This window comes from Talpa europaea (genome assembly GCF_964194135.1).
Source record: "Talpa europaea genome assembly, chromosome: 5".
Lineage (NCBI taxonomy): Eukaryota > Metazoa > Chordata > Mammalia > Eulipotyphla > Talpidae > Talpa > Talpa europaea.
In genome coordinates this window covers 82,829,105-82,849,282 of record NC_140071.1, presented here as the reverse complement: position 1 = coordinate 82,849,282, position 20,178 = coordinate 82,829,105, and the positions used below count along the sequence as shown (strand labels likewise).

Below are 20,178 nucleotides of genomic sequence, written 5' to 3'. Positions count from 1 at the left end.
TAGTTTTTAAGTGATTTTTGTTTAATAGCTAATAGCCAGTTTGATAGCCACCCTACCTTTTATAGGATTACTAAATATTGGATACAAATAAACACTTATTAATTAAGCCTCGTTACTGAGATATATTCATCCTATCTAATAATGTGAAGTCTCTAATTACATTGATATTTTTAGAATATTTCTTAATAGTATTATGTAAGCATTCCTTTTTATAAATAGTAATGAACAAGGCACTTTAAGAAATGGTAACCTTCCTTCTATATATACAAATTATCTTTTGGGCTTGCTGCATTTATTAACTATTTTCATTATTATACTTAGATCAAAATTCCAAACTGGAAGGGAATCTATTTTGCATCAGGTATTTTAAGTTTTATCTTTTCCCTTTCCTGTGCCCTTGCATTATAATGTGCCACTGCTTTCAAAAGGTAAGTCTTTCATGTGTCCCGTATTAATTTCAGTGTTGTTGGACTGTAGTTTCTTCTAACAGTTCCTTTGTGGTATTTTGAAGACCCTGGCTTAGAAGATACAAACTGTATTGATATGGTAGTAATACATTAAAATATTTTTATTTTTGCAGAAAAAACAAGTGACAAAGTTAGTATCCACATTACTGGAGAGGAAATATGGTGATTTATATATGAAAAAACAGCATGAATGCCCGATCTTTGCAAAATAGTTTAATTTTGCAAAATTGCTATAATTCAGAATAACCACATTTAGTGTTTTCAATAAGTTTGATTTGCACTGCTGTGTTGTGGTGAATTGCTCTGTTATGGTAATAAATAGTAGTATTTAACATTTGTCATAAATATATGTGAGGTTTGCTGTGTCATGGTTTAAAATAGGTAATGCTTGGAGAAATATAATTTGTCAGTCAAGTCTATTAGAAAACAAAGCTAAAGATAGAACAGAAAGCATAGTTTGTGTACCACCAGTAAATAACATGTAAAATTGAGTTGATTTTCAAATTTATATCAAAAACCAGTGTCTAAGGACTGTTTTGATTTTTTTTCAATGTGGTTGGAAGGTATAAATCTCTGTATGTTCAGTCCTATGCCCCTGGTTGATAGACAGTGTATACACCTTTGAAATAAGTTAAAGAAAGTAATTACCAACTTATTAAATGTCTCAGGTAGTTGGCATAGATACTGGGAATCACTTTTGTGTCCTTTGTATCAACAGTACTGGCTGGTGATTACCTACTTTAAAATAGATAAAAATGACCTTAGGTTACAACTTTATAATTTTCCTTATATCATAACTACACTGTAGAATTGGAAATATAGAAATAACTGATTTGAAAATACCCAAGAGAATTATCTATTGAATTATTAGAGAAACTATATTCCAGTGTAACTGATCTCCTTATTGAATAGTTTCATCTTACATGTGCACAGGAATATTGTACAGCAGTATACTGGTGAAATATCTTCAAACCCTGTTCACTGTCTGTTTAAAATTAAATTATTATACACAAATACTTTGACTAGTTATGATTCCAGCATAACAAACACTAACTTAATAAGGGACAAAAGGTGGACTTGGAAAAATAAATTTGTGTTTAAACCACTGAATTCAAGATTCAGATTCTTTAAGCATTATTTGTTACTGTACATTGTGCTAGTTGTTTTGAAATGCCTTATATGATTTAATTTTCATTGAGACTTTGAATGCTGAGAAGTAATTTTCTCAAGCCAAGCAATCTGTCTGTAGTAGAACTAGGAGTTGAATGTAGTCTTTTGAAGCCAAAAATTTGTTGTGCCTTCATTTATATCACCTACTTTTGTGACCTGGGCTTATTTTTGTTACTTTGACTTTGTATTTGTTTTCAATAATTATAGATTTGAGGATATATTGAGTGAACTAAGGCAATACTAGTGAATAATGAGCATGCACTATAATTGAATTTGATTGTACTTTATTTTGAGCTGTTTAGATTTCTAGCCTAAAAGCCAGTATTTATATAGTTTTTATATGTCCTTAGAAGAAATCAAAAAGACAGAAATTTCACTGATGAGAAAATTTAGACTTTTGTGGATTGCAACTTCTCTAAACTATGGAGGAAGTAAGTCCATAACCAGAAAAGAAGCCAATTCACCAGACTGTCATTTGAAACAAATGGCACGTTAGTGTCTAATCATTGTTCCAGTTGGAGTACATTTTCTATATATATAAATTATTTTTTAACATATTCAAATTGACATCTTTAGGTTGAAACCAGTCAACAGTCCACTCGTTGCCCATCATCACACCATAGCACATACCCCCCTAACTTCCTTTTGAGATAAAACTTTTTTTCTTAAACTTTAAACTGTTTAAGTATATATTTAAATTTAATTTTGTTCAGGAGAGGTTGTTTTGAAAAAGATTTTCCCATTACTTACACTGGCAAGGCAGAGGATAAAATGTTCTGCATTGCAGCTAGAGAAGAATAAATATACTTAAGTTTTTGAAATCAACTCACATCTGCAGCCAATCACCATCAGTGCAGCTCAGCCTGAGTTTGTAAAATTGACTTTGGTGTGTGAAAATGTATCTATCCTGAACAGTCTTAGTATTAAAACTGATAGGTGGTTTTCCTCACATTATAATGAATTATTATTAGTTACTCTAAGTGTCATTGCAGAAGGATTGATTCAACAGTGTTGACATTATGGACTTTTTACTTTGGTTCTAATAATGGGATACTAATATATTTTTAATGGGTCTACATTTAATAGGCTCTGTGAATGAATTATATGTAATGTTTTTCTCTCTTTAGATGTTTTTAACCTAGTTCCTTTACTATATGTTGTCAGGCCTTTCAAGGCAATAATTAGGTCACTGATGATATAGAACTCTAGAGTTCCCACAAATCAGCTGTAAACCTGTTGGAATTTGCTTGCAAATGTGGGTATTGATAATGACAGGGGAGAGTATGAAAATTGAGTGATAATCCATTTTTTGTGACTCACTATGATTCCTTTATTTTTCATCACGATTATTACACTTTTAAAAATAAGAAAATGTTCAAATAGCATATAATTTCTTTATACTATATAATTGAAGATAATTTGTATGAGATTATACTGCTATATTAATATGTACTGCTTATATGAGAGTGAATGATTTTTTTTTAATTCTCTGATTTTAAAAATGATTCATAAACCATTTGTTTCTGGATCTTACATCAAATAATTATTTCATGCCACTTGTTAGCAACATAATAGGAATTTAGATTCATGCTAAAATGAATTGTAAATATCTAGACTTTTTTTTTAATAGTGGATCTTTCTCTCTTGGTATTAGTACCTGGATACTTGAAGTAACTTTAATATATAGAATGTTTTTTAGTGGCTTTGGAAAAAGACAAATTCAAATAAAACCATTGTCTAGATATAACAGTGTAACAGAATTTTTACTAACATTTGTTGATTTTTGTCTGATTACACAGTTATTTTGAAGCATGATATTTGTGTAACATTTTTCATGTAAATTCATTGTTTTGAGTTTTGTTATTTCACTCTTTTTTTTTTTTTTTTTTGGACCTTGTCTTTGTCTGTTTTCTATCATCCTGGGAACATCAATATCTTCTCTACTCTGTCACATTTTTTTGTGTGTCTTATTCTTTCATCAGTAACCCTGGCAGCATGTAAGTATCTAATTAATGTTTCCTTTTGTAATTTTTATCACTGTCTTGTCTGTAACTTTTTATCTTGTTTTCAAGTTACCACCACCAGCAAATTTAGCTTCTTCTCATTGCAAGAATTTTCAAATATGTTACAGAGTGTAGGAAACATGTTTTTCATGGTAGAGAACTTTGGGTGAATCAGTGGGTATGTTTTTGAACACCCACACTTCTGCAATAGAAAAACTTAGCTAGATCTTCAGAGAGACAAGTAATTATTATGTACAGAATATACTGGAGTTGAAGATGTAGTTTGGACCTCCCTTGCTTAGTTATTTTTTAAATTTGAATGAAATTGCTAATTTTCAGTGTATTTTGAGATAAATTGTTTGTTCTTGCTGGTTGTTTACATTCCACCCCAAATAAATTTTTTAAAATAAAAGTCACTGAGATTATCCTTTGTTTCCATGATAAAAACATGAAAACAAAAACTAAATGTTTAGAAATTTCGTATCACTTAGCACAAGACTTTAGGCAGTGGTAAATGCCACAAAAGATCTAACATATACTTTGTGCAAGTATGTTGTAGCTAAATAATAATCTTGAGTGGTGTCATTTTTTAAAAAGATTTATTCATTTATTAGTTTGTTTTATTTATACAAAGCTGGGGTACAGGCCAGAGGCGCGGGAGGGTGAGAGGATTCACCAGAGACAGAGCGGGGAGCAGAACAGGCAGACGGATCAAAAGCACTGCTGAGGGTTTTGTGAGCACCACAGGAGAGGTCTGCCGTGCCTTGTGGGAATCTCCCTGGCTGGCCTGGAATCAAACCTGCGCTGCCGAGGCTGCAGACAGCTTCACAGCACTGTACTCAATCCGCTGCTCCACCAGGGAGGCCTTTCTGTGGTGTCATTTTATTTTTATGGCCTTAACTTGACACCGTTGTAGTGTATTTGCATAGAACAAATCTCTTACAGAGAATAAAATAGTTTTATACCTGAAATTGGCACCATTTAAGGGTAAACTACACTCACTGACTATAAGATACTTAAAGGTTTGTCTATTTTACCAAGAATTAGGTTTTGTTCAATATTAGTAAAAAGGTCTTTCAGATATTTTACTTCTGGAATTTTAAAATAATACCATAAATTAATAAATATCACCAATCTTTTGTTAATACTTTGTTCCTGTTCTTTATATATATAATGACATGCATTACAAATAATTTTTGTAGCAATCATAAAGGAACATATGATGATTGATCATCACTATGCCTTAGGTACTTTGGAAGCCACTTTACATATATTACTTATTCCTCAAATACCCTTTAAGGTATATATAATCCCCATTTCTCAGATGAGAGAAATCAAGACTTGGAGAAGGTAAATGACTTGCATGAAACACACACTGAGGAGTGGAAGATGTAGTGCCTGACATAATGTCTTTGTGACTTTAAAATCAGTGCTAACTTTAGTCCTATCATGTTCTTCACTGGGTAAAAACTCTTACAGTGTTCTGGCATAGTTTTGGTAGTGTCATGCTGATAGCACTGTAATTGTCTAACAGTGAGTTATACCTAGCAGGTGTTGCCATCTACATGTGACACTTCTTTATTTGGGTCTTATGCCAGTAATCTGCTCTGCTCTCCCAGACTCATGTCTTTCTCTTCTGAAATTAAACACATTACCTCCAAAAGTTTGCATATATCCTGTTTTGGGGGCAGTTGGGAGAGAGATGGGGAGTATTTATCATGTTCAATAGCTCTTTGCTTAAAGTTTTAAAATAACGTACACTCTAAATTCCTTTATATCTGTGCTTCCTTTGTAGAAAAATGAATGTTCATAGAAAAGTCAGAGCTCTTATTTAAGCACTGTAGTTGCAAATCCCTTCACATGTATTTATGTAATCCTCAGAATGATGCTCTTTTTATGTTATATTCTTGCTTTATAAATGAATAAGTGATTCTTGTGAGATTGACTTTTGCAATGTTTAAAAACACATAGAACCAAGAGTTACATCTTGATCTTTTGAAATTTCAGTATTTAAATATTTCAGTAGTCTTTGATACACTGCAGCTCTTTACTGTGTGGATCCTGAACACAAATTAAAAATGAAGGATATTTGTATACACGAGTGAGAAAACTGTAAAAAATAGCATTTATTACTCTTTTCAAAATTGTGTTTGAAATTGCTGGTTTAGCTTTCAGTAAACCATTTTTGATTCTTGGACCTAGTGAGGCGATAATTTAATTTTGTGAAAATTACTACATTTCAGCAACTTATCAGTAGTTCACAGTAGATGTGAATATAGTTAGCCATGAGGTGAACAATACAAATAATTACAATTTGTTTCATTTTCACTGCTATGGACTTTTCAATTTCTAGTTATCTTCCTTCTTTTCTTACTATTTTCTTTTTCTTTTCTTCATGTTGGAAATCTTTCTGCTGCTGCCTTCTTCTGTTAATTAAAAGGAAAATCCCACCTAAACGGTAAACTTTCTGTTGAATACATATACTATTAATTTGTTTTAGTATATAAGTACCTTTTATTAAAACTTTTTTTAGAGCTTCCTCTGCTCTATTTTGGAAGGATGCTTTTAAAAAAAAGTATTTAGGCTTAGTATACTTGCAAAATATATAAAAGGGATGTTGAGGATTAAAATCTACATTATAGATAATGTGGCAGAGGATATTTTCTTCTTAATGTAATTTGCAAATCTTTAAGTCTTTCTTTACTTTTTAATGTAGCCCACCAAGAAAGCACATTGTGGACCGCAATACAGAGTTTTACCACATACCAACTCACAGTGATGCCAGCAAGAAGAGACTGATAGAGGATACGGAGGACTGGCGTCCAAGGACTGGAACGACTCAGTCTCGCTCTTTTCGAATCCTCGCCCAGATCACTGGGACCGAACATTGTAAGTGAATACTGGGCACTGTAAGAGATGAATGTTCTCTGCCACAGTGTAGAATTAAAATTTATTGGAAGACAGTCATCTACCTGATATAGCTGACTTTTGTATTATGCCGTGCATAATATAGGAATGTAAATAAGAAACCAGTCCAGAAAAGTTTTAATGAAAAGTATAAAGGAGGACTGACTATAGTATATAGCCAGTGAGAGCATGATATGAAACTTTTTAGTAGTTCATTGCAAATTGATCATTTGATATTGATAGGTATAGGTAATTGCTTTAGGTGATTTTAAAGTTAAAAAAAATTTTAAAAAAAAGAAACTAATATTGGATATTTGTTATATATTTCAGTGAAAGAATCTGAAACTGATAATACAAAGAAGGCAAAGTAAGTTCTCCATTTTTTTTTATAAATTGAATGCTTTCCTTTCATGAATGGTCTCAGTTTGGTTTTTCATATTTTCAAGTGTAATGGTATGGCATTTTGTGTTTGCAACTAGAAGCCAAGCATTTAACTTGGGTTCCTTTTGTGGGGCTTAAATGTATGACTTTCAGAATTTTAAATTAGTGGATAGTGTCTGGGATTTATGTCTAAGGCTTATTTTTAGTATTCAAATAAATGGGCAAAAGGTCTGCTTAGCGCGGTGCTTTGCTAACACTGCAGACCACTGTAAATGAGTTCAGTGTTGTTGCCGTCACTTTATTTGGTGCATCAAAATTGATGTTTACATGAGGACTCCATAGACTAATTTTGGTACCTCTAAAAATCTTCTACTCTCAAAGTCATTGCTATTAAATAAAAGTTATGTAAAATTAAGCTTTTTATAAGGCATGTTTTCTGCATGGTGAATTAATTGTAGAATCTTTCTCTTTCTTATGACTTTTCTATCACTTTTTCTTTTCTTTTCTTTTCTTTTTTTATTTCCACAGGGAAAAGACACCCCTTCACGTCTTTAGTCCCAAATACACACAATTACGTGACTGGCATCATGAAGTTTCAGCACGTGCTCTTAATGTACAGTGATTTATGAGTCTAGCCCCCACCCCCCATCCCCAGCAGCCAGCACACATCTTCTCATTCACTTTTTCTTTTTTTCCCACTTTATAGAAAAATCTGTATTAAATTTGCCTTATGAAAAAGTCTAACCTTTTCTAAACTTTTGTAATTTCTGGCTGTTGTGAAAATGAGGAAGATGAATACATTTTGTATTAGTCAGTAACTCACAAATGTTAAACCAAGAAAGCAAATTAAGGGACTAGATCTTTTCAGTGGATTTACATGTTTCCATTGTTCTTAGAGTACTAACCTTGGAAAAGGAGTTCTTTAGTATATTGAATTTTGTTGGTCATTTGAAGCAGAGGTAGATGAACAAATTTGGAAATTATTTCATTTATGTTATTTCAGTTCTAAAATTACTTTTAAGGGTTAATTTTTGCATAATTTTCAAAAAGGGATGTAAATTATTTGAAGTAAGCAAATATGAGGAGACAAGTTAAAACAGAAGGTATTATTAGAGTAGAGTTCATTATATATTTTGGTATCTTTTAAAGCAGGTACTATTCAGGATAGCTATAGAAAGAGAAGGAGACCAAATTTGGTTCCTAAAAGAGGAAAGAAGATAATTCTACCCCTATTTGCTATAGGGAAAAACAGTGTTCTTTTGGTTTGGTTAATTTAAAAAATATTGTTTTGTACCAAAGGAAATATTTCTAAACTTGTAGATGTTTTTCGGCTATAGAAAACTTGTAGTCATTAACTAGTAAAATATAAAACAATCTCATTGCTGTGTTTTTAAAACAGAGGAAATCAACATAAAATAAATTGCAATAGGAATGATTCTTTATGGGACAGACAAATATTTTACTTAGTGATATGAACTGTTCTGCATTGCTGCTATTCTTAGGAAGCTGTTTTAGGCTATGTATGCAAGCTAAATACCTGACCAGAATGCTTTCTGTCTTGTAATATAATGTATTATATATTAGATATAATTCAATAATAATTACAATTAAAAGTTTGGAAAAGTGTTGTAATAAAGTTGCCCGTAACATAGTTTTGTACTTGTTTTCTGTTTTCTTAAAGCTAGTAACAATGTTATAGTATCACATAGGTGGACAGTTCATTTGGAAAACATTTTTGGTTTTGTGAGATTGCTAAGATATGAGTAGAATATGATCAAGGCCTGTGTTCAGTTTTCTTCCCTGAATTGTTTTATTACTTAATATAATCTCTTTCCTTAAATAGTAACATAGACTCTGGCACAACACAGAATCGCAGAATTAATGTTTATGTGAAAATTATTATGAATCTTACCTTCTTTAGAGATTGAATTTTTTTATTTTTCCAGGTTTTCACTTTGTCATCATAGAATTACTGCTTTATAATATAGAAAAACTAATAGTGATTGGTTACTATTTGAAATTTAGCATGCGTATGCATTTTAAAAATAATTCTGGAATTTCTTTATGCTTATTTCTGTTATACTTCATAATATGTCTTTTCTTTTATTGTATCAGTTCTTCACATACTACAAGGTTTTGCCTGCTTGTGAATTTATGATCCTGTCATCAGTCCATTATTTCTCTGTCTGAGGCCTCTATAAGAAAATCTATTTTCTTACACCAGACTTTCCTATATGTTCATTAGTGTCCAAAGATGATGTTTGAATGAAGATAGAATAAAATTCTCTTTAAAATAAATGTGTGGATAGAGTAAACATGGCGTTTTCCACCAAGAATCACATTTCTAGAATAACTATAGAATTGAGAGAGAGAGAGCTACTAGACAGAATTTTTGGTAAATCAAAGAATTTTTCCCTAATAAAGAGAAGAGAACATGGATAGAACTTTATAACTTGAAATAGGTTCAGAAAAAATAATTTAATAGCGTGCCTAGTTAAAAACAAATGATTTAATGTTTCACTGAATTTGTAGACATCAATAAATAAAATGATTCATATTTCAGTGTGAGGGTAAATGTTCAGCGAGGATCACAAAGGACATTCCATTTGACTCTGTCAACAGTTGAATTCCTGCACTTGGTGAATCTCCTGAGATATCTTATATTCCTAGCTTAAAAGCTAGCCAAAAATTGTAAAAGTTTCTTGCAGAAATACTATTCTAAGTCTAATGTTCTAACTTGTTTTTGTTTGTCTCTTTATTATTATAAGCTTGTTTTTAATGTAAAATTGGAAAGTTTCTCTTAAGAATTTTCAACATTTTTGTTAAAAAGTTTTGCCAACCAGGATGTATAATAATGTCACCCAAGCAGTCAATTTTTTGTGTTACTTTGAAAAATATATTATTTGTGGAAATAGAGGTATATTCCTATTACTTCATTATGCCCTTTAGGATGACTCAGATTAAAAACTTAGAGAGCTTATTTAATGAAAATTATCAAATTCAGAGATACAGTAGCAGTCCCTTCTTTTAGTAACATTTATTCAGAAATTTAGAATGAATGATTCCCCTAAACAAATAATTTTACTATGGTGTTTCTGATGTATATTTAAAATCACATGAATCATTGGCAATTCATTCATTGCCCACATTCATGGTTTCACTTCCTGCATTTGTTCCTTCATATGAATCATTACTAAACTTGACATGCCAGCCATTGATCTAGTGCTCTAGACTCACTAGCAAATAAAAAATAAATATATAAACAAGATGAAGTGTCACAATTACGTTACCAAGATAATAAAATAAGTTAATGTAAAGGAAATTTCGCTTAGGAAGGAAAGTTATAGATTGTGTGGTTACCGTAAGAGGAACTCATCGTATCCTTTTTTCTCAAGCTATCCTGTAGGGTCATGTCATCGTGTCATGTCATCGTGTGATGACTTAAGGTCAGTGTTCAAGGCAGAAGAAATGATTGTGGAATCCTGAGGTGGAAAGGTACACAGAACAGAAGGGATAGTGTGACTAAAATGTGCTGGATGAGGGGAAGCAACATAATATACCGAATACTATCTATAGAATTTTAATAGGAAGTTGTTTATTTTACTGTCTTATCACTTTAAAGTAAAAGTAGTAAATGAAGAAGCAGAGAGGTTAATCAACTTACTAAGTATAAAATAGATTCATCTCATTTGTGCCATCCTATGCATAGTCATCAATTTAAGTTTTTTCCCATTAAAGACCATTGAAAACTGACCTAGAAAAAGGAGACATTAATGTCGTTTTTTTTCTTGGTAACATGTATGTAGGCAACAGAGTGCCCCGAAAATATACATAAAGCTAACCAATAATAAAACTTCCATGTAGAACTTTGACATATAATCCTCTGTTCATAATTTAAATCTTCTCTATGAAAACCTGTCTGGAATTCTTTGGATATATTCCTTTTGTTTATCCCATTCAAGAAAATTCTATAAGCCATTAAATATTTCCTCACTCATTCCAAAGTAAACTTCAGCACATTTTGTGATTAAAATACTAAAAAAACTGTGAATGCTAAATTCTGGGTTTCATGTTCCAATTTGTAACTGATAAACTATTTTCTGCCTCTAAGATTCCACTTCAGAATATGAAGTTAGAATCAGTGATGGACGCTGTGTTGCCTGCCTGCCTGCCTACTGCTTCAATACAGGATGTGGCATCTCTGCTGCTAGTATGTGTTTGAGAGCAGGCAGCCTACAGTGGTCTTTCCCGTCACCATCATCTCAACTCAGATACACCCCACTCCATAACCACAACTTTCCTAGCACTGTCCGCATGTAGTGAGTGAGCTGACTGGAGAGAGAGGACTGTGAGAAGCCTTTCAGCCCAGGCAGTGACAACTTGAAGGGTCATTCTAACTCCAGAGATGCTGTAGGGGCAGCTGAGACTGTCATTAAGTTCTGTATGACAGTTCAACTTCTACCTGCACTTGCTGCCTGTTACCTCCTTTTCATTGGTATTAATTATGGAGACACTTAAAAAGTATCCTTCTTTCTAAACTCTCTTAAAGTTTGCTTTCCTGAAAATCCAGTCTTCAACAGAGTCAATCTTTTAGATCCCAGTTTGACTCTCTGCTTCTCAGGTTCTCTTCACCATGGTCCTCTTCTTCTTCTGATCATTCTCTCTGTTTTTGTCACTTCTCACTCTGGTCTCCTTAAATCTTCAATTTAGATTACAATGCCATTTAGGAAATCCTCAAAGTGAAAGATCAGGTAAGTGCTGCCTGAACGGTGTATGGAAGTAAAAAGGTATATGAAAAAAAAAAAGATACATTAATTTTTTACCTCAAGTAAAGGTTATTTATTTATCGGTCATATCAGGGGTGTCCTGACATAATAAGTAGGTAAAGGCATTTAAATATCAAATATAGTTAAGGCTGTATGAACCAATGAGATGAAGAACTTCAAAACAGAAAATTACAATTTGCTCTGAGCAAATATATAGTCAATACTTGTAATTGGGTAGGCAACACAATAAAATTTTATTATAATTTTATGTTATAATTTTTCATATGCAGCATTTTAGAACCCAATTTACTAGCCATTTAATCAGTCACTTTATAAATTTTATTTGAATATATCTGCTATGTAAAGGTCTACTTCTTATCGTCAACTTATGAAGATGCTGCTGCCAAGTAGCCTTTGAAAATACTAGGAGGATAAATACAGATCTTACAAGGTCAGGAGGGTGCTGCTGGGGGACGAAGTCTGCTAACTGTCTTGTAATGCTCTGAATAATGCCACAGAGTGAAGAACCATCCTGCCCAAAATGCCAGTGGTATGCCACTGAGAATGATAGGCCTTAGCACTCTTGCTTCCACGGTTTTCTTATTTTTGCTAGTTCTCCAACCACATTTCTTGTCCTGTTGTACTACTCCACAGTCCTTGAGGGAGATAATCTGGTCATTGCTGAAGTAACTTGTTTAATTATTTTTATCCTCTTTGTGACCTCCTTTTCTAATTTGTATTATGGATATTTGTCTACATGTCTTAAATCTTAACTGAGTCTGAGTGCTTATGTAACAAAAGTCTTAGTGTAGTCATCAAAATTGGGAAATAAGCTATCTCATATGCATGATATTTCCTCCTAGATGCATCTTGGCTATGTGAGTGAAGATCTGCACATTCAATGTGTGAATCTGTATATGCATATGTAAATGGACATTTATATAGAAATGTATGTATAAATATAAATTCATAAATATACAAATTTAAGTTGATATGGGTCTCTGAAGATTATAAGGTTCATCTCTGATGAAAGACTTAAATTAAAAGTATACTGTATACTGATTTATTTAGTCCAGGCTATCATAACAAAATACCACAGACTTGATGGCTAAAACAGCAAAAGTTTATTTTCTAATAGTTCTAGAAACTGGAGTTAAGGGACAAGGTGCTAACAGGGTTTGTTTCTGATAGGGCTACTCTGTCTACATTTTAGATATCTTCCTTCTAGCTGTGTCCTCACATGAGCTTTCTTTTTTGTACACATGAAGAGAGAGAATGCCCGTGGCTCTTCTTTTTCTTTAAGGCCTTAAACTTAAAGGAAGCAAGAGTATATTATTAATAACATAATAATAATGAGTAGCTAATGTTAAACCTAAGAGAACAGAGAATTTCAGGAAGCCAGAGAAACTTTTACTGAATGATAATTCTTTTTAAAACATAAATCTGAAGTATGTTATTGTGTGTAGCACCATACAATATATATTTTTTAAGTTTAAGGGTGATTTTCTTGATCTCAGTTTACCCTATATAGTAAAATAGCTAATCATTATCTAAGTTTTCATGCTTATATAGGTTGATTAAATAAGTATAAAGTAGCATTTTAGTTTAGGAAAAAGTCATCTGAAACTATCAAGATCAAAATTATTTTATTAGTCTTATTGCTCTTGCTCAGGGAATTTTGATTTTCATAAAATATAGTTAAGAATTAAAATAATGTGATATGGGTTCCCAGTATTCAAAGATTGAAGGGGAGCGTGATTGCCTCTACCGACTGTTAAAAAAAAAATGCTCATATTCTGGTCATCACATTACACAAAACTGAAACAGTTATTGGAAGAAAAATATACTCTCCTAGAGTATCCCATAGCACTAAATAACATTCACATGATTTCTGTCTGATAGGATTTTAGCAAATAGAAGAATAAAGCTTAAGTTACTTGAAGAAAAACCTTCATTTATGTACATCCATAGAAAACTTAGAAAACAGAAACTGAATAAATATTTCCACACATGATTTTTTACAGCATTTTTTAAAAATTTTATTTTGTTCATATGATCCATAAAAGGTAGATTAATGAAGAAGCAGTTTGTTGACCTATGCCATGTCTTCATTAGTGCTGTTTCACAGCTATATTTCACAGATAAACTGGACTCTTGTATACACACTAACTAAGACACATGTAAATTACCACCCAAAGCTTCTACTTTTCATAAGCTTTGCAAAAGAATCAAGAATCAGTCCCTGATTCTTATCTCACATATTTTCATGAGTTAGGAATAACAGTTGGATTTCCTCCCAAACACAAAACTCTAATACTTCTACTATGTGTAGTAGATTTCCACACTAAGAGCCATGTAGAATCTCTTAGCTGTAGAATCTCTTAGCCATGTAGAATCTCTTAGCCATGTAGAATCTCTTAGAATCTCATGTATATTTCTACAAATTATGTTGGTGAACTTAGAGAAAAAAGACCACAGGTACAAAATATAAGTACATAACCAACTTTTTTTCTATTGAAAAATATGCAATATTTTAATTTTTCCTTTTCTGTTAATGAATTATACTGTTCTATGCGAATACTGGTTTGGTGACTATAATGTGAAGGTCGCCATCTATTGAAGAGAAGTAATTACTACACTTTAAAATTTTTGAAGGAATGTAGTTCTTTATCATTGCTATTCTATATATTTTCACAAAGATTATTTCTCTGTTTAATCTGGAAGTAATTAAACTTGGAAGTCTATAATTTATAAAAGATTTCCCCCAAAAAAAATCGGTGTTTGTAATATGCAAAAATTGACTTTCACGTCCAGAATATGCACTAATGTCCTTAGAAGTATATTTGGCCTGTTCTTATGATGTGGACTGGATAAATTATTCCACTTTACTTTTAGAGAGGTAAATTGCACCATAAAATTGCTTTATTCAATTAAACCAGAAAATAAACCAGTTTTCTTGATTAAAATTCAATATTGAACATACTGCTGGAATTGACTGGTTTTTTAATTCAAAAGAAATTACAACTTTAAAAAAATATTTAAGACCATTATATTAGGCGGTCTTTACAATGATGGAAGGTCTAATTTTCTATCTTTTGATGCTATTTAAGTGAAGCTATTTAACTTCATGTATTTCAGCCACATTGAAGGTTTCGGAAGACCAGGTTTTTCTACCATTGTGTTACATGAAAGTGTTTTCATTATGATGGCTTGATTTTATTTAAAAAAAATTGAACAAACATTTAATACAGTATAAAGCATGTGGCTAGTATGGCTATTTAGATATAATTTTACTTATACTTTTCTTGGTCAAATGAAAGAACTACTTTGAAATCATATTACTCCTAAAAGCAGCCTCAATTGTCCAAGTTTCCTCTTTTGCACTTCTTTATTTCAGGTATTTGTTGAGTGCTTCTTCTGTATCCAACCTTGTGATAGGTATTTATCTCCTAAATATACCTAATTAATGATTCCTGAGTCTTTATCGATTTTTTTGAATATGAGAATGTGTTGAAGCTAGCCTGACACCTAGTTGAGTTAGTTAAGTTAGTTGTACGTATTTCATTAGTCTTTTCACACACTTAATTCTTTATCCTGATATCCTAATGATTCATAAGACAAAAAAGAATTGAGAGTAAATCTCTGAATGAACTGGTAGCTGAGACAGCTGTCTGTCGCAGGTTATATAATGGTTGAATTTGAGGTTTTACACAAAACACCTGTAAACATACTTGGTCAACTCAAAAATACTCTTTGCTTACGGAAATGGAATCAAATACCTCTTGTTAAAATCAGTAAATCTCTTAGCAGGGATCTTGGGGCAGCACCACATGTATGTTAAGAAAATGTGTAGCCGTATATCCCCTCCCCAAATCATTTAAAGTGAAAATAAATCAGCCAGCATGTTAATTCAAGAATAAAAAATAAACTGAAGTGACATTCTGTTATTGTGACATCAATATATACCCATAGTTAAAAGAGATAAACAAGAAAACAAAAGTCACCCAAACCCAGAGATACAGAAAAATTTTGGTACATTTACATTCTGGAGAAAGTTGAAGCACCAGGTACAAAGTGATTCTCAATGAGATCTGTAGTCTCTTTTTCTCCATAATTTATACCTCAAGTATTTAGAGAACTTATATGGCATTTGCTAAGTAAGACTGTTTGCATTAAATAAAATCTTGGGGAATGGTAAAAGTAGAAAACTAGATCAGCTTAATACAGTACTGATTTTCACAAGAGAAAAAGATTAATTTCTAAAATTAGTTTGAACTTGTGGTTACCAGAAAAAAGGTCTAAAAGACATCCTTAATTTTTTTAATGGTTGTGTTTTTTATTACTTTTTTAAAATTGATATAACTTTGGGACACTCCCATCAGATATTACTAGTATAGTATACCTATCATCAATTCCTCTGTATTCCACTATCATGAACCATTGTGGTTTAGAAGGCATTCTTAATACCACGGCTAAAGAGCACAGAGTAAAGTAGAGCAGGAATTGCCAAGAATTATATTCACAAGAAATAGATTACTCCCAACTTAACATATTTTGGGTAAATTGGAGGAAATGATAGTTTTAACAGGTCATCAGAGAAAAACTTATGATCCCGTTGAGTTTAAAATAAGGTGAGGCTAATGATTATTGAGTTTTTTAAATCATGACAGGTTGAAGGACTTTTTTTTTTAATACAAGCACTGGGTACAGTCGGAAGCGCAGAAGGGTAAGAGAATTCACCAGAGCAGAGCAAAGCAGACAGACTGATGAAGTATACTGCTGAGGGGAGCAGTGGGCATGGCAGGAGAGGTCTGCATGCCATGTGGGACCCTCGCCCAGCAGCTGGGGATCAAACTGGCGCTGCAGAGGCTGTGGGCAGCTTTGCAACCCAGCGCTCAACTGCTGCACCACCGGGGAGGCCCAGGTTGAAGGATTTTAACTGATGGCTATGGTATAAAGAATCAGTAACTTGGATGAGGACTGCTATGGCCTGCCTAAATTTATCAGTTTTATTATTAGAGGAGGATATAACATACATGTTCCATAAACATATCTTTCAAAAAAAATGTACCAGTAACTATCAACGAAGATCAAATATGTGCGAAAAATGTATTACGGTTTTTTGAATGAAATATGTTCTATCTATCTATCTATCTATCTATCTATCTATCTATCTATCTATCTATCTATCTATCTATCTGTGACCACTGTATCACAGCCCACAAGACTCCTAAAAAAAATATTAGGAGTTTTGGGAAATGGACCATTTCTAGTAAGAAGAAAAAAAAAGAAGGTAGGAAAAGATATTTAATATGATATGCAGTATGAGTCTATTCATTTTGCTTTTCTGAGACTTGCTGGGAGTGTGGAATGTTAGCAAGAACAAGTATTTTAAAAATCAGATTTTAAAATAAAATTAGTATGAGTTAGTCTTATATGGCTCTTAAAATTTTAAGGCAAAAAATAGTTACATTCTGCACATGAAAATTTCACCTTGAATGTTATCGTTAATTCTTGTCATTAATTGCTATTACATAGATAATCCTTAGAAAGTCAACTAGGACAATTAAACTGTTTCTGAGTGGTTGGATTTATATGATAATATGGTCTAGTTCCTTGTTCTAAGTCCAAAGCTATATTTTTTCTTCCCCATTTTACAACCTAAGCCTCATGCTTCATAGATTTTTTTTTTTTTTTAAACATTAGGGACGTTTAGAGTAGACAAAATGGGAGACATGTCACACATGTCTATCAGGACCTTAATTAAGGGAATATTATTCAGAAGAGAGAACAGTTCTGTAGAACCCAGCCATAATGACATGGAAGATTAAAAAATCTATTAGTTTAAAATTGATACACTATGGTAAAGCAAAAAACAAGAAAATTTAGGAAGGCAAGAGAACTCAGAAAAGTTCAACAGAGATTCAACAAAATTCCGAATGAGCTGAGAAATTAATGAACAGAGGGTAGAAATTTCTTATTTAAATAAGAAAACTAACAAATTCAGGATGTAAAGAGCTCGGTAAGTGAGATCAGGAACTTTAGGGAAAGCTTTAAAACAGAAAAGACCATGTGGGGGATTGAATAAGTTTTCTCAAAGATGATAGTGCACAAAGGACATGGGGAAAGGAAAGAGTAAGGATGTAAAATTAAAAGAGGAAGAACTATTTGACTCCTGAGGGGACAAATAAGTATACTGGGTGTTCCAGAAGAGAGAGAAATTAAAGGGAAACAGAGAGCTTATTTTTAAAAAAATGATAGTAATCGAAGAAAACATAGCAAATCTGGGGAAGGAATTAACAAATCTATGAAGGTAAAAAATTACCTGGTTGTCTAAATGCAATGAGTCCTACATCAGTTCACATAGTAGTGAAACTACCAAGATTTCAAGACAAAAAAGAAAATAAAGGAGCCTAGGAGAAAAAAAGCAGGTAACTTATAAGGATATTCCCACTAGGCTTTTATTAGATTTTTCAGCTGACATGCTACAGACAAGTCAAGAAATGAGTGACATATTTAAAATACTTAAATACTGCCGTTCAAGAATATTTTACCTTCAAGACTATTTCTCTCTCCTCTCTCTCTCTCTCTCTCTCTCACACACACACACACACACACCATGAGCAAGGACATAGGACCAGAAAACTAAAGACAAAATGGATGTGGTAAGCCCGCCATCTATCAATAATCACCCTGAATGTAACTGACTGAACTCATAACTGAAAAGGGACAGAATGGCTGGTTGGATCAAAAAGCAAATCACAGCATTCTGTTGTATCCAGGAGAGCCAGCTGAACTCCAGTAATAAACACAGACTCAAAATATTGGAAAGCAATCACACAGATAAATGGTAGGCAGGGAAAGTGATATTTATATCAGATAAAAGACCTGTAGCTAAAAAGTAATGACACAGTGAACATCTTATATTATGATGTGATCAGTACATCAGAAGGACATAACACCCATCAATATATATGTGCCATGTGAAGGAGCATCAATATATATGAAGTATCTATTAAGATTTAAAAGGAGACATGGACAGCACTACAGTACTAGTAGAGACATCAAAACTCCACTACATCAGTGGATAGGTCAGCCGAACAGAAAATCAACAAGGAAACAACAGCCTTAAATAAGGAATTAGATCAACTGGGTTTAATAGACATTTATAGACCACTGTGCCTGAAAAAACATGAGTACATATTCTTCCTAAGTGCACATGAAACATTCTCCCAGATAGACTACATGTGGGTACAGTGCCCAATGACAGATGAATAGATAATAAGATATGGTACATGTACAAAATGTAATACTAAGTATAAGAAAGATGAAGTCTTGACATTTGCCACAACATGATGGAATTGGAGGGGATAATGCTAACTAAAACATGACAGAAGGAGAAAGTCAAATATGGTATGATTTCACTCATATGAAGAATATAGTGAAATAAAGGAATAGTCAAAACTTTTGGGAGAAAAAAGTTTTTGTATTATGCAGAAATCTTGAATTGGCAAAAAGCTTGACCTATTTCAAGAAGAGATAGAAGACCAGTTGGACTGGAGTAAGCAGAGGAAGAGCTCCATAGTTAATAATGCAGAATAGGTAGCCGAGAACCAGTGTCAGATAATAAATACACTAAATTTTGTGGGCTACACGATCTGCTACATTATGAAAGTAGACACAGTAATATGTAAATGAATGAAACATTGTTTTTTATTTAAAAATATGAGAACCACTTTAAAATATAAATATTTCCTAAAAATATAAAAATGTTTATTTGCTAACCCATACAAAGACATATTGCAGGGAGAATATCACTGAAGAATTACAGTTTGCTATCTCCTGCAATGGACTTATATTTCCTGTTCTTTTTAAAACTCTTTACTCTCTTCCTCTTAAATGATATTTAGTTTTGCCATCACTTTTTTCTTCAGTTTTCAACATCTTTTTCAATATTCCGATAAATTTCAGAACCACAAATCTAACGTTCTGACTAGAAAGGGAATTTCTAGTTACTTTCTTGAAGTGTGCCATTCAGTCAGCTTCCCCACGAGATGATGGAAAACGTTATGTAGTGGAAATAGTACACACACAGCCGGTTAAAATTTCATCTGACACATACTAGTATAAAGATATTGTGCAACTTAATATGTTGGAACCTAAGTTTCCTTGAAGCGTGCCAGATACTTAATGTATGGAAATTCCCATCCACCCCTTTTCCTCTTAAAGTATTACCTTTTATCACACAAAAGGAGCCATGTTTAGAAGTTTGGGAACAAACATAACACATTTGGTGATGGTGAGGGTTTTGGTTTTGGCTTTAATCTTATGCAGATAGGAGTTAAAATAAAAATCATTATTCCCAAAATGAACCAATATATATTAAAAAATATATATATTTAAAAAATAATATAGACCATAAATAAATATCTGTACTTTTTTCTAATATTTCCTTTGTCTTATTTATTTTACTTCTGGAAACTT

General features: G+C 32.5%; 1 protein-coding gene across 5 annotated transcripts in view; it reads left to right on the top strand.

Annotated features, from left to right (window-relative positions):
- Window positions 1–20,178, top strand: part of PDLIM5 (PDZ and LIM domain 5) — a gene marked incomplete at both ends in the record, with an annotated part of 228,711 nt that overhangs the window by 137,888 nt on the left and 70,645 nt on the right. Inside the window, 5 exons of one of the 5 annotated variants that reach the window (XM_084233453.1) lie at window positions 3,620–3,634; window positions 6,081–6,098; window positions 6,357–6,529; window positions 6,878–6,914; window positions 7,457–7,550. In XM_084233453.1, the coding sequence (XP_084089579.1) occupies window positions 3,620–3,634; window positions 6,081–6,098; window positions 6,357–6,529; window positions 6,878–6,914; window positions 7,457–7,550 (337 nt within the window). Of the gene's footprint in view, window positions 1–3,619; window positions 3,635–6,080; window positions 6,099–6,356; window positions 6,530–6,877; window positions 6,915–7,456; window positions 7,551–20,178 lie in introns of those variants that run through there. The other 4 variants (XM_084233450.1, XM_084233454.1, XM_084233452.1 and 1 more) reach the window with 4 other exon arrangements.